Here is a 15764-nt window from a genome sequence, read left to right on the forward strand (position 1 = left end):
ATGAAGTAGCCTATAGATGTGTACTTCTTAAACAAATATAATTAAAAATACATGTTAGAAAGTAAGGAGTTATTCATTATAAACTCAGAGTATATGGATTGTGATCAGTAATCCTATTGTTCACAACCTACAAACAAATTCAGGTCTATCAAAAGTGTTTTTTCCCCAGGGATAATCAACATTTTCTTTGCTTACTAAATGTTCAAACCTTATTTAGTTCATCAAATTAAAATAGCAGTGTTGTTAGATTACAGTTGATTCTCCAGCTTGTAATAGGTTTTCTGTTAGGCCTATAGCCTAATTTGAAATTGATTGATACTGAGACAACAATAACTTTTGTGTTGGAATAATCTGTTTTAGGATAATCTTACATTTAATTGAGTAACACTTCCACAGAATTTACAAAAAACAAAAAACAAAAACAAAAGTAGCTAAGCTCCAAAAAGCTGATTCAAAGCAACATTTCTAACTGAAATAGTAATGATAATGATAATAATAGTAATAGTAATAACCTCAGCAAATAATTGAAAAATGAAAGATAAAGTTTTTAAAATGTATTTCAACAATTGTTTTCAGTTAGTAAAACACTTAACATTAGTCTGTTAGTGATATTTTTGCATTTTGCCTTCAGAGACAAGGCAAGAAATAGCAGTACTTCTCGTACAGTAACCCAAACAATTTAAAACCCAATAGAAACTTATTAGGATTATAAAATGTTTACAATTATGGCTGCCTTTTGGGGATTTTATTCCACTGAAATTAACCAAAATATTTGTAACATTTCATGCCCACAGCGGGCTCACAATATGCCCTGGCTTTCTTTCTTCTGAGATTTAAAACAAAACAGCTGCATGTTGTGGAGACATTACAACCAAAAGGCAAAAGCCATCAAACCACAACAGAAGAAGTCGAGTACTACAACAAACTCAGGGCCCTCAGACAGGATGTAGAGCCCAGACTCACTTTTATCTGCATGTAGTTGAAAGTAAAACATCTAAGAGCACTTTAACAATAGATTAATGTGAATATTTTAAATGAAAGAGTTGTTAAAACACTTTAAAACACTTTTAAAACTCTAAAAAGCATGCAAGCTGCCTGATGCTATCTGTAAACGGAATGAAAATCTTTTATATATGTATATATATATATGCTTATATTCTTTAATGTAATACAAGCCTCCAATATATGTTTCAGATGTTTGCTGTATTCTGTAAAATTGACTTTTTTATTAAATAAATAAGCTCCCAAAGTTCTGTGTTTTCTAGTATGTTTATAATGAAGATGGCCAGGATTTTGAGTTTACACTTTGATTTAAAAAGTACAGTTATTCATTATGGTAAATATCATTTTACCAGTTGGCATGATTTAAGTTACTATCTTTTAAATTAAAATGAGTGAAATGTAGAACTGACTGGCATATCTCACACACCTTTTGTTTGCACCATTCTCCGTTGGACGTGGTACCAGTGAGATTAAGAAGATTTTCTCAAGTAGCCTACTGAACTTAAGTACAATTTTAAGGTACTTTAATTGAGTGTTCCCATTTCATACTACTTTAAAGCTCTACTTCACTACATTTCAGAGGGAAGATTTACAAAAAAAAAATAAGCTCATAAAATGCATTACAAAATCTTTTACCTTGTCATGTTTCAGATGCTATGAGTTGTTAGCAGTTTCACCAAAGAGACATTTCCCATCTTAACTTCCCACATGGTTTAATTTAAACAATTGTTTGAAGCTCAAACAGGTTAAATTATCCAATATTCATTTTTTTTAATACTTTTGTATTGGTACTTTTTAGCAAAGTAAAGGTTTTGAGTACTTCTTCCACCACTGTAACCTTTACTGGTATGAGTGTCCTCTGCATATGCAGTGCCAGGGAGGGGCTTGGGGGGGCTGTTTAGGATACCCATAGCACATCAAAGAAATTTGGCATTGGTCACAATGTTTTGGTAACTTAACATTAACAAAGCATATGGAGTCAATAGGTGGAGACTCTATCTAACTGGGACGTTTTGGGACCGATTGGCAGGCTTGCTGGTAAGAGTAAATTACATGTATCCAGCTAATTTAAATAGCTCCCAATACTGTATTGTGTGGACCAAAACAAGCTCCTTCCCAAAACCATTTTGCAGATCCACCGTCTCTGCAAGCTTAAAGCGCTGCCCAACAAAAAAATGCAACCCAGAGCATTGTTTTTCCTTCTATCCTGGTAATGTGAGGCAAAGTTGTTTGTAACTGGCATCATGAGTGTGTGATTTCAGAATCTGGGGCTGAAATGTGCACAAACCTGTCTGTTGCTTTTGTGCAAGCCTTGTCCGTATAATTGTGTGAAATGTCATATTCAGAGGTGTGTTCACATAAGCCGGATTTTGCACCTTACATCTGTATCTCTTGAGCTGAATATCTCGCCTTTTGTTTAACACAGAATTATATTGTAACTGACGCGGAGGGGTTACTGCAAATGTGTTGGGGGTCTCACAGTAGAAATGAAACGGTGGTAACTAGCCCCATAGCACCAGCAAATCTCTGGCGCCACCACTGCCCCCCTGCAGCTTTCACAACAAGTAACACAAATCCTTCCAATGGTATGTAAATACAGTTATATAAATGATAAAAACAAGTGTTTTTTTTCAAGTACACACGGTCCATTTTCATTGGAGTTTGATAACAAAGAAACAGGATGATTCCTTCCAAATTCATTACCACCTGTCCCCCCATTAAAGGCAACCATTGTGTTGTTTAGAGTATAACGGATGTTTGATAAAAAGCAGTCAGGGGTTTTTATGTCTCAATACAAAGCATTGGAATAACAACAACCCATTGTTGTTAGTGGTGTGTTGTTTTGAGAAGCTTCGCTAGTGTGAGTTGCTCCAAGGCAGATGTGCTGAAACCTTCTAATCTTTTAAAGAGCGTACAATCTGCCGTTTTTTTTTTTGTATCATGTGTTGAATTTTGTGAATTATCACAAATATACTGTTTGATTGTGACACAGCATGGTAGCTGGCCAGCAGAGGGAACTAGCAAACTAAATACTGTAAAGACATGATTGCTTTTCAACTGTAAGAGGAAGCCCTAACCACAACTTCCCCATCCCTGGAGTTTCTGTTGTTAAAAAGAAAAAGTCAGCTTTAACCATCCAATTGAGTTTCAGAGAGGAGATGGAAGTGTTACCAGCTGCTGATCGATAACATTTTCCATTATTTACGTAACTGTGAAATCGTTCTTTTCTGCACGCTGATGTTAATACCACCTGGTTGTCCTCAGACAGGCATGGTGTGAGTCCACTCCAACAATGGTGGATTTGAGCTTCAATGCTCAGACCTCCAACTTACCAATAAATATAAACCTTTTTACCCTGATACTAGAATATCTGATCTTCTCCCACATCTCCGGGCACACAGTGGGAGCGGGAGCGCCCAGTCATGACCCCCAACCCATCCACATAAAGCCAGTGGTGGGGCTAGTTCCTCTGCATATTCGATTAGATAATACTTCATTCATCCCACAGTGGGGAAATTTCCTTATTACAGCAGCAATGGTTTCCTACAGTAAAAGCAAAAAAACTAACAAGTAAACACACAAACAACAGGCAAAAAAACAGACAATGAGCAGAAAGTACTGAATGAATGTGAAGTGGCATTAAAAGGTATTGTAAAGTGCGGTTGCCATAGTACAAAAAACAGTATTGCAATGTAAGTAAGTAAGTGACGTTAAAATTAAATTGAATATGTAATTAAATGATATAATAAAAATAAGTAACCATAATATGAATGATATTGAACTGTGACCATAAATACTATTGAAAAAGTAAGTACTTCTAATGGAAAAATATAAATACAGATAATAAAGATATACAGAGGTTGTGTGGAGTAAATGAAAAACAGGAACAGAAACTACAACATTATCAGGTAGTGCAGGTGTTGTAGAGTCTGACAGCGGACGGGATGAAGGACCTGCAGTACCTCTCCTTCTTACACCGGGGGGGTATCAGTCTGCTGCTGAACGAGCTGCTCAGGGACCCCACAGTGTCGTGGAGGGGGTGAGAGGTGTTGTCCATGATGGATGTCAGCTTAGCTAACATCCTTCTCTCCCCCACTTTCTTTATGGGGTCCAGAGGACAGTCCAGGACAGAGCACGCTGTCCTGATCAGTCTATTGAGTCTGCTCCTGTCCCTGTCCGAGCTGCCCCCCCCCCCCCCCCCCCCCCCCCCCCCCCCCCTCCAGCAGACCACAGCATAAAGGATGGCAGATGGAAGTGAGGTGGGGGGTGGGTGGATGCATGGATGATGTAGACTTCAAGTCGTCCCATGGGGTCAGATAAAAGCTTACAGCTCTCCTTATTAGTCTAAAGCTCCGTGTTCTCTGCACAAAAGGTAGTTAAATATTTATGTAGGTATCAGTTGCAAAAGCATTTTTGGACAATTTCCATGTGATTTTAGTTTTTACTATTTGGGATAAATGAAGATAAAGGAAAAGCCGTCATGCATATGGATAAAACAGCAACAAGGGCATGAAGTCATTTTATTTCTGCACAATAAAACTGAGCAGAGATAAGACTTCACAGATAACATGGGCAACTTAAAACACCAAGCTTGTAGAACATATTTAAGCCTGAGATCCAAAACATCCCCTCTGATGCAGCAACACTTTTGCCCCCTTTTTTTCCAAAATGGCCAAGCATATCCAAGCCCCTCCCACAACAAGGGGCCATGAGCCTGGGGGTCTCTGTTTTGTTCTTCCTATAGAAGCCCGGCCACTATTGTCTCTACAGGACCCTGAGGTCAACTGAACTCTCCTCGCCCGGCCCATTCAGCTAAAGCGTCACATAGGACAAAAACATCTCACAAGGATCACTTCAACCAAGGGGGTGGGAACACACACTCAAACACACACACACACACACACACACACACACACACAGACAACAAACACACTAAAGTGCTTCAGAGTCAGAAGCTTGTTTGTGTTATATTGTTTTTCTTATAATGTAGCGAGACAAGAGCCATTTAAAGGTAGCACAAAGTGATCAAAAATTGTATTTCAGTGTCAGAATGGTATAGTACTTCCCAATTGAAAACATCCAGAATGGTTTAAATTAAAAATACACTTTGGTCTATTAAGGAAGTCAATTATAGAAATAGTAATGAAGTTATCTTTGACACATTCACAATTCTTTCCTCGGATATTTAAATTCTTCACTTGCCTGAGGGGAAATTGCATTTTGCTGCAGGTTAAGAATGAGGCCATCCACACTGTCTTCTGCAGCTCTTTGTTATAAGTTTATATACTGGGCTACAGGCCAAAGAGAAAAGTAGTACGTTGTGGAACATATAACCATAGTTCACTACAATGTGCTCCCGCAAGAAATAAAAATAGGCCAGTTTACTTCTATTTTTTGTATAGAACCAGTTTAATTAAAGCTGAGCAGTTTCCTTGTTTGATGCACAGAGCACATGTCCTGAAGATCCTCCAGTCTGGCGTACAGAGGCAACAGTGTCCCTGATGGAGAGGAAGCTCATGGAAGCTGACAGGTTGAAAATGTGCGGCATGATGTGGCTGAAGAAGCGTGAAACATGTTCACCCATTGATGCCGTGCACAGAGCCACAAGAGACACTGTGAAACAATTAAAATGCTGAGTGTTTATATATATATATAAACACTCAGCATTTTCATTACTTTTACAGATAGCATACAGGCAGGTGGCACTGCTAATATTGTCATGAGTGAAGAAGTTGCAAAAGAAACAATTGTAGGCCTTTTTGTGTCACACTACAAGACTACAAACCTGTTCAGTAAATACTCATATTTGTAGAGATTACAAAATATAACCCAGAAGCTTCCACTTTCACACAAACTGAATCAAACTGTATTTCTTGTCCATTATACAACATGGAGAAAAAACTCACCATGGTGCTGTTCACAGCAGAATGACAGTCACTATCCCATGAGCACCATTAAATAAGGACGAGACATGCTCCTCTGAGCAGCGTCTACCCACCCAAAATTATTCAGAAACAGTTTTGAGTTTAAAGTTAGTTTCATATCAGCCACAGCTAAAACATGTACCAACAAAAATGTCTACAAGTCCTTTAAATATAAGACAGTGGCTGTAATTGCTGAATTGCACCACAAGGGTCTTAACACTATGTGTAACCACAAGGAAAGCTGTGATTTATCAGCAGTCTACTCTTTTTCAAACTTTCATTTCCCCATCATGTTGACTGTGTCCATCACTGTTGCTCTCACTTGTTGGTTTTGGAAAGCAGAAAGAGAAGACAGACACGGATGATGAGACGACAAGTTGTTGTCCCGTTTTTTTAAACTTTCACACCTTTCACAAGTTACAAAACATTTCCCATGTTGAGTAGCATAATTACATTTTGTTTTTTACAATTCAGTTGTAAAAAATGTGTTGGAGTTTAACATCAATCCTTTTTTTCCAGATGTATCAATAAATAAATAAATAAAACATGAAGCGGCCATGAGCATTGGCAGTGACAAATAATAGATTCATTTTCTTAAAAAAAAAAAAAAATTAAAAAAACATAAACAAACCAGTATTTGCCTGTGGTGGAGGAAGTATTTACATCACTTACTCAAGTAAAAGTACCAAGTACACGCTTTAACAATACTCCATTACAAAGTTAAAATTAAAAATGTGTGGATTCAAAATTTTACTAAGTAAAAAGTTCATCAGTGAGTATTATCAGTAAAATGTACTTGAAGTATCAAAAGTAAAAGAACTCAATGCAGAGGAAAAAATGCATTAATATTGAGGTGGAGCTACTTTTTAACTATTCTTTAGGGCTGCAACTAATCTAAGATTTACTGGTTATTTTCTTGCTCAATTCTTTAATTGTTGGGTTTGTGAAACACATGAAAAAATTGAGTAATGATTTATTGATGTTTTCAAATGTCTTGTTTTCCCATCCATAGTCAAAATGCTTCAGTTTACTGTCATTTGAGACAAAGAAAAAGCAGCAAATCATCACAATGGAGAAGCTGAAACCATGAAATGTGCGACAGTTTTTTCATAAAAAATGTCTTCAACAAACAGATTCCTTTTAACTGACTTAAACTAACCAAATAACTGACATATCATCATTTTTTTTATACTGTTGGGATATATTAAGTTCTTGCAATGAATCGTATTTTAAAAGCTCCTTATACATATTGTAAAAAAGTACTATTAGCAAAATGTACCGTATGTAAAGTATGAGTACTCCTTTGAGTGTTAGGCTGTTCTATATTATGTTTTCGGATTGATCATTTTGTAGTTGGTTGAGGTGGAGCTTATTTTAAGTACTTACTGTTGCATACTGTTGCAACATATTTTATAAACTCGTTCTGTGTGAAAAAATCTTAATCAGCAAAGTGTGGTTGCCATATAAATGTGGTGGAGTAAATAGCACAATAGTGGAGTGGAAGTAAAATGTCATGAAATGGTAATGGTAAATCAAAATTGTAAGTAGTAGGCTGCCAGTAAATGTACTTAGTTACATCCCACCACTTGTGTTTGCTGCCCACTTCCAGAAAACACAACACAATTATTAGACATAAAGTTCCACCCGCAGTATTAAGACAACATAATGGTTCAACAGCGTGTGTCAGTGCAACAGCTCTCAGGCTATGTATGAGCACTTACAGTATGTGACCTTTCACACCCACTGGAAACTAAAGAAATGGAAGTGTTGGTTTAGGATTATCAGCCAAAGACAAGCATTAGAGCAGCTAGCATTAGACTTTGTAGTAGATGTTGGTGGGACTCTGGGGTGATATCTCCTGAACTATGTACACAGGGGGCCCGTAGTCGCCGCTCACACGTTCATAATGACGGCAGACCATGCTGTCAGAGGGTCGCAGAGGAAAGACAACATCACTGCGGTCCGAGGCATTGTTGTCGCTGCTGATGCTGTCCCGCTTTGCCACGGCCAAAGTGTTGAGGGAAACGGAGGCCGACTGCTGTCTGTCTGGGACGCAGCGATGGGGACGGTGCCTCCACAGTATGACCAGCAGAATTATGATGACCAGAAGGAGGATCGCACCGCCACAGACAACCCACATGAACAGTCCCGGCTTAGAGTCACCGCCACCGCCAACGCCACTGGGCTTTGTTTGTCCTGTTTTTGAGCCTGAGCCTGTCATGAAACAGAGGAGAGACAGAAAAAATGGTGGAGAAACTGAAATGAAAGTTTAATTCTATAGTGTTTTAGCAGATACGTCAAAATTAACATACTTTACCTTTTTATAAAAACAGGAAACAGTAGGTGTGATTTTGGTTGTCAAACTGCAGATTTGGAAAGCCACTGCTAATTCAACTTCACATATTCAGTGGACATCAAAATGTTTTTTTTTCTTCTCAAGAGCAGCTCCTATTTCCTTTGTGAATTGCATTGTGGGAGAATAGTGCATTTCGTTTAGTTTAGTTTAGTTTAGTTTAGTTTGCATGCTGTCTGGTTTGCAAGTAGGCCTACTTTATTTGGTCACTTTTCCAGTGTGAACACACCTATGTACATAAAAAATCTATACTAAAAACTTACTTAGATCTTAAACATGGTGAATGGTTTGTCTCTAGTATATCAGCATGGGTACAATTTATAAAAAAAGTTCTTTCTTTCCTTTTTTTCCCCATATATGCAGATTCATACAGATGCCTTTGAAATAAGCAGTAACAAAGCAGTAACAATTGTGAACTAGAATTTCAAGAAATCCACCTAAACTATACAACTATACTTGTCTCTGCGTGTTTGTGCCCATTTACCCCAAGTACATCACTTTAAAACTGTGTTTAATGTATTATTCTTGCCCTCCAGTTTAGGAAAATTGTAAATACAAAAAACTTTATGTACACCTGTACATATTCTCTGGGCAATATGTTTGCTTTGTTTTTCATACCGGCTTTGTTTTTTGTATCCTGTTCTTTCGCAGGGAGGTCTTTGGACTTGGGCTTTGGTTGTTTGGGTGGGAATCTGGTGGGGGACTCCTGGAGGGTTGAAGGTGGATCTGAAGAGCCTGGAAATTAAAACAAGACAAATCACAACACATAACAATTACCATCATGTCTCACATATCCTAATTTTCCCTGTGTGGTGGTGTGTGGGGGTTATGTCATGTCAAAATGTTCCTATTATGATGTCTGTTGAATTAGTTTTTTGTGTCAGAATCAAAGCAAGCGGGTTTTTTAAAGATTATTTTGCACCGACAGTCATTCAGATCAAAACGCATCACAGAAAAAGAGAAACCCCATTTTCTAACCTATTCTAACCTATAAGGACCACAAAAAGTTGGGTTCTGAGTCACAACAGGGACTCTCATGTCTTTCTTGACAGGACAAAACGAAACGCTTTCACTTTCCCTGCCCACACATTCATAACTGAATGCAGCCAATTCAAATTCTTCTCTGGGGTTTTCCCAAAAGGAATCTTGGGAAATGTTGGGAATCAGAAACAGGAAGGAAATCTAAACAATGAATAATGAATAAATGTCACACAACCTCTTGTCTCGTAGTACCCCTATAGGTCGGTAACCATAGGAATAAACAAACTACATAAAGTAGCAACCCAAACAGCTACAACAGTAGAATGCTGATTACACATTAGCAATCAGTATTAGCAATCTAATGTCTGCATTTTGCAGGCAGTACTTCTGTACTTTTACTAAAGTAGGGTATAACATGCAGGACTTTAACTTGTAATGGAGTATTTTCGCATTGCTCGATTTCTAGTATCCATATACTTCTTACACCATTATTTTTAAGTCTCTCACAAGTCTCTCAGCTTTATGGAAGTGCAATGCTAAAATGGCGGAGTCCCTTTTTTTAAGTGGAGTAAGATGTCAGTTTGAATTAAAATATGCCGGCTAAAAAAAAGCACAAACAACATTTCACAAATCACAGAATATCTGAAAAATTCATTTGACACCATTGGTTCACATTTTCTAATGTGTGCAAATGACACTGAGCAGTTTCCCAAACAAATACAACCAAGACAAGAATAGTAGACACACACACTTTGGCCCCTAAGGGAACCACAGATGAAATAAAAAATTGAGTTTCTTTCTCTGAAGATTTCATTCAGGATCTTTTCATTTATTACTCATTTAATTTAATTCATGGATTTATGAGGACAACACACATACAGTAATTAACATTTCCGTATGTCATTCACCATCGGGGTTAATTCACTGTGACTCACACCACATTTAACATGAATGTTTAAAATAACTACAGGATTAGATTTTCAGTTTTAAAATGCATAATCAGTAAATCCAAATCAAAAGAGAAGGGTTGTGACAACAGAAAATCTAAATAAAAGACTGGAAACTGGAGAAATTTGATTAAATTTTTTTAGAGATTAACATAAGATTACAGCTAAATCTGAGTTATTCATGTTTCCTGTTGCTGTTAAAAGGTTTGTTTACATCAGGAGCAGTTTGTAAACACAGCATGAAAACAGCCTCATATTTTCACTTAAGATCATGTGAGAAACACACAAAATGCTTATTTTTCAACATCTGATTCATGAATAATTTATATGAATAATACTTTGCATTTCTGAGGTCAAAAAGTACATTTTGGGGCTTTAACAGACTTGGCTTGTAAGGTTTTAAGCAACACACAGCATGTGTTTAATCTATCTATCTGATTCTGTGCAGCCCAGTAAAACAGCAAAATGCAACTATAAATGCTTGTTTCTTCATATATAGGATTACTTGCCTAATAAAATGACAAATTACATCACAATAATACAGTGTGTTTAGTATGTCGAAAAAAAGTGATGAAAGGTCCTAGTTTGTAAAATGTCAAAAGAAGTCCTAGTGAAAATTAAAGAAATCGAAAAGCAATATGTTTCTGTGTAGATGTTGCATTGCAGAGTGATTTATCTTTAGGACATTTAAAGCAATGGCAGTGAATGTGTTCAAAATCTGCTTTATTAAATTTTAATGTATGTGATAAAAGCACAAAACGGTTTTAAAAACAGACACTTGGCTGTTCAGATGTTAATACAGGGAAAGAAAAGATTATTGACTGCCACAGCTAGTCCGAATGATCGCATGCTGGATAATACTGATGGCCTTAAGCTGCCAGCGGTTTGAATTAAGGATTTGAGATAATTCATGATGACAATCTCTTTTTAAGAGAAGGAATAGATGATCATGATTATCTGACCACTTAATAACTCCAGAGAGGCGGTGACAGTATTGCATTGCACACATAATAACCAGAGTGAGAAAATTGTTATTGTTCCTTTAACAATGTTTTTCAGATATTTTTGTCTCTCTTTTATTCACACACTCAGCTTTACACACATTCTGGCGCACACATACAATACTCACTTTGGCCGACTCTCAGCACCAGCTTCATGGCATTGGTTCTACACACCCCTCCGTTAGTATTGTCCAGACCCTGTGGAGAGCCTGCAGAGGTGGCTGACACGCAGAGAGAGTGAGAGGAGACAACTATTGTTAAGCATTGTTTAATGCAATCTTCATGAATCAATCATCAGGTAATGCGTAGTTCCATTACGACTTTCTTGCAGACGGTAAAGTCAGCAGCCAAAATAATTTTTCTAAAAGTTTGCATCACATTGGCAAGAGAATGCAGACACACTGTGATGTTACATACAGTATATAGCTAATCACACATGTAAAAACATCACTGCACCAATAATGAGTTCATTGTTTGGTGTATAAAATATCAACTTAGAGCCCAAAGAGACGTTTTAATATTGCTTGTTTTGTCTGATCAACAGTCCAAATTCAAAAGATATTTATTTGTTTGTTATTACATAAGAAAATCAAAAGCTGCAAATATTTATTCTAAGAAGCTGGAACCAGAGAATGCTAAGCATTTTTCCACATTTAATGACTTAAATTATTTATACATTGTCAAAATAGTGGCCAAACTAACTAGTTGTTTCTCTAGATGCAAAATGGGTCGTGGACAATATTAATAAATACATTTTTTACCTGAACTAACACAGCAATGAAGGCTACTAAGTATATTCATACACAAACACACACACTAAGAACTCTTGTTCACCCCGTCTCTCTCTCTCACACACACGCACACACACACACACACACAGACACACACACACACCCATTGACTTGTTAGCAGCATTTAGGTCAGATAACAACATCTCACAGTCTACAAGCCACGTTGCCATGAAAGCTCCCATCAAATCTGCCTGATGCTGTAAAAGCCTTGTGTGATTTGGGGCATGTAAGCCCTTGGAATCACACTGGCCTGCCAAAGCGAAGTGTGCTGTCAGAGCGTGGCGAGGTGGATGAGGCTACATGGTCAGACTTGCTCTCTATCTCATGCATCACTTGCCACTAAGATGCTGGTTTAACCGACAGCGGCCCAATAACGAGGCCACGTTTTGTTGATTCTCACACAAACTGACAAATTGAGAGGGTGCCAAGAATGATTGCTTCCTCTTCTCCTATGAGGAAAAAGAAACAGTTGCTTGCATTGATTCAAATCCACCTGTGGAAACCAGCAGCTTAACACGAGTGACTCAAATATCATGCCTGAGCGGAGCATTAGCTGTTGAGTGACACACAATGACTCACATGTGATGTAATAGTCCCTCCCCTTGAGGAACTCCAGACCCCACAGGTTGGGGCTGAACTCCTGGAACTTGAACGTGAACTTTACGTCCTGGTGAGGCTTGTCACAGTTCAGCAGGGGCGTGTCTGTCTTGTCGATGGTGCAGCTCTCCATCTGACTCCTGGACACCAGATACACTCGGTAAAACTCCTCCTTTTCCCCCGAGGAAGCATCTGCCCGGGGACACACAATGTCCATCTTGTCCCCGATCTGAGGATACAGGACCAGACCCAGACCTGGACTAAATCTGTGTGTGAGACAAGAATGTTAAAAAGATGAAGTGAAACACGACGCAGAGTGAAGCATCATTGACATGTTCCTTGTTTTAAGATCAATCCTAAACAAACACAAAACGTTTAACCAACAGAAGCGTGTGACGTTTGCAACAACATTTTGTGGATCTACTGTAAAACCTCCTGGAATGAAAAATATACAGGAGAAATGCAAAAACAGGCCAAGGTGACGTCTTTGGTTTTAGGAGCAGGCCAAAACGCAAAGAGGTTGCATCCTAAAGCTGGAACGCTTAGGTGATTAGTTGATTACTTAATTGACAGAAAATGAGTCTGCAGCTCTTGATAATTGACTAATCATTTGTGATTTTTTTTTTTAAAGCAAAAATTCAAAGAATCTCAGCTTCTAAGTCGTGAGGCTGTGTTGCTTTTTTTTGTCCTGTGTGACAGTAAACTGAAATGTATTCGGGTTTTGTCCAAAATAGGTAATTTGAAGACAACATATTGCAATTTAGGAAATGTACTGACATTGTAACATTAATCGATTAATTGAGAACATAATTAGAACATTAATGGATAGTGAAAAGAATTGTTAGTTGCAGCCCTATTCAATTTGCATTGATGTAAACCCTCACATTTGAGAAGCTGGCACCAGAAAATGTTTGCCATTTATAAATGAATTAAAACGAAGAATCGATTATGGAAACATTCTGTAATGAATGGACTAATTGTTTTTGCTCCACAGCCACTCATGTGCCTGTATCAAAACGGTTTCTTGCAGTAAAATGGTCCGATCTCGTGTGATTAACTTGATCAATTAGGTCACACTACCCAGGCCAAAGCAGCAGCAGAAAGTTCCAGCGTCTCTCTTACTTTGCATTGGAGCTGCTCCAGTGGACGGACTCCAGGGTGACAGCACGACATGAGCTGATGATGGCCAGCAGGATCACGGCACCGCAGCTCCATGGGATTCTCCCCATCACAGGAATAAATCGCAGGTCCACCGCGGCTCGGTATCATAAAACAGAGTGGAACCAGGCTAAAATGTGTTGCCTCTGCATGTCTCCGAGTGCGCGCAGAGGACACATTCCTGAGTGAAATCCCACGAAGTTGCGAGTCTTCCTCCGGCATGAGATTTTACACATTGTGCGTAATTGGCTAGAAAATCATTCGTGTGACGAAATCCATGTATTGAGGACAGAGACTGTGTGGAGTATTTCACTCATCAGCTGACAGACCGGTCCGCCCATACACTGGCTCGTGCGTAGGGCAGACCGGGGCTGGTTAGAACAGTTTTCCTTTACATTTAAGATACTGAGATATTAATACATCCAGATCCATCCAAACGCGGTATTTCTTTCGTGGAAATGGTAGAGGTTAATTTTAACCTCTCAACACGTTTTGCAGTTAAATCATAATGAACAGAAATCTATTAAAAACTTGTTTTCCCTATTTTCACAACGATTTATGTTAAACAGTTTTTGTCTGAATTAAAGTGGCAATTAAATGATTTTTTTAAAATACAAATAACTTGACTGACTGCTTATGGTAGCTATAAGGGAATGTTTAGTGGGGAAAACTGTGATTTGTGTACAGTAGGCTATGAGGTTTTGTGAATCTGGAAACTTGTTTGACAAATTATTTTTCCCATGATAATGTCATCAAAGTGGCTTTAAATAATATATGTTTTACATATGTGTTTTTTTACATATTGTTTCAAGCTGCATGAGTTGACCTGCAACACGTTTGGATATTGATCATAAAGTCAGCTGACATTTAAATAAACACACAAAACAGAGACATTTAAGGCCAGTTATATAGGCTACTACTTTCTTTGTTCTCAGTGAAGTAGCAAAATGAGGAAGTTCAGGACACAAGAGCACAGATTTGATTGATGTGCACTTTGCGGTCTCCCCTGTGGATGTGGTGACAAACAGAAAGATCAGCTTTGACTCAGTGATCACCTTAAATGAACCTAATCTACCCAGAATACACAGACTTGAATGAGATCAGGTCATAAAAATGTCCATCTACCAGATAAAAAAAAAACGTTTGATCACATGAGTTTGGGAAATCTTCCACTGTATCCCAAGCTTGATGTTTTACTGTTATGATTTTGTTTATCAATATAGTTAAAATCATTAGTGGATGGATGGGTTGGGATGACTGGATTTTCTTTAAAATCCTGCATATTCTGCATTTAAGGAGCCATTGCTGTACATCCCCTCATTTTCAGAGGGTCAGAACTGATGACAAAGTGGTTTAAAAGATTACAGGGCTTCTGTCACAAGATGAAAATGACGGCGGGAGCGGAGTAGCTGCATGTGTGTTCAAACTGCTGGCTACATCTTTTATATTCATTAATTCCGTTAAACCCTTGAGTTTTAGTTGACATGGACTTCAGAGAAGAAAGCAGACACAGAGATGTTTTCTCATGCAAACACAAAATTATACAGGTCAGAATAAAACAAAATTCAGATGTTTGTCTTTGATTTTATTGTCTTGTTTCAGCAGAGCACCATTATGCATGTACAAGGCAGGCTCTAAACACAACACAAATTCATTTGTCAGTGGAACAGTAGCATCCATCCATCTTTTGTCTGACGCATTTCTCAACAAAGCAATAGGCATGCAGTAAAAAAAGAGAATATATCCAATATGAAACAAAGTGAATTTAATCAAAACAAATCTCTCTTCTTGGTGTAACGGTGAAGGATTATTAACTTGTTAAACAGTGATTAACTTTTAGTCTTTTTTATTTTTCCTTCCTTGTTTCCAATTGCTGCAGTTGCAAATACAGTTTTCTCTGGTGGAGCCAATTAATTCACAATAGATAAATTAAGCCCAAAAGAGGGAAATTTGTGATCTATTACACAATCTGAGTCAAAAGCCACTTCAACTCGGAATACAACTGATGT

The 15764-nt window shown here is 37.9% G+C and overlaps 1 protein-coding gene across 1 annotated transcript; it reads right to left on the minus strand.

The window, feature by feature from the left end:
• Window positions 1-7242: 7242 nt before the first annotated feature.
• Window positions 7243-14081, minus strand: LOC116697584 (ephrin-B2a). The gene is made up of 5 exons (XM_032528929.1): window positions 13720-14081; window positions 12580-12863; window positions 11338-11430; window positions 8899-9015; window positions 7243-8141 (listed from the first exon to the last, which is right to left on the minus strand). The coding sequence occupies exons 1-5, from the start codon at window positions 13824-13826 to the stop codon at window positions 7741-7743; spliced, it is 1002 nt and encodes a 333-aa protein (XP_032384820.1). The 5' UTR covers window positions 13827-14081; the 3' UTR covers window positions 7243-7740.
• Window positions 14082-15764: the final 1683 nt, after the last annotated feature.

The sequence above is a fragment of the Etheostoma spectabile genome, chromosome 1, assembly GCF_008692095.1.
Source record: "Etheostoma spectabile isolate EspeVRDwgs_2016 chromosome 1, UIUC_Espe_1.0, whole genome shotgun sequence".
Classification (NCBI taxonomy): domain Eukaryota; kingdom Metazoa; phylum Chordata; class Actinopteri; order Perciformes; family Percidae; genus Etheostoma; species Etheostoma spectabile.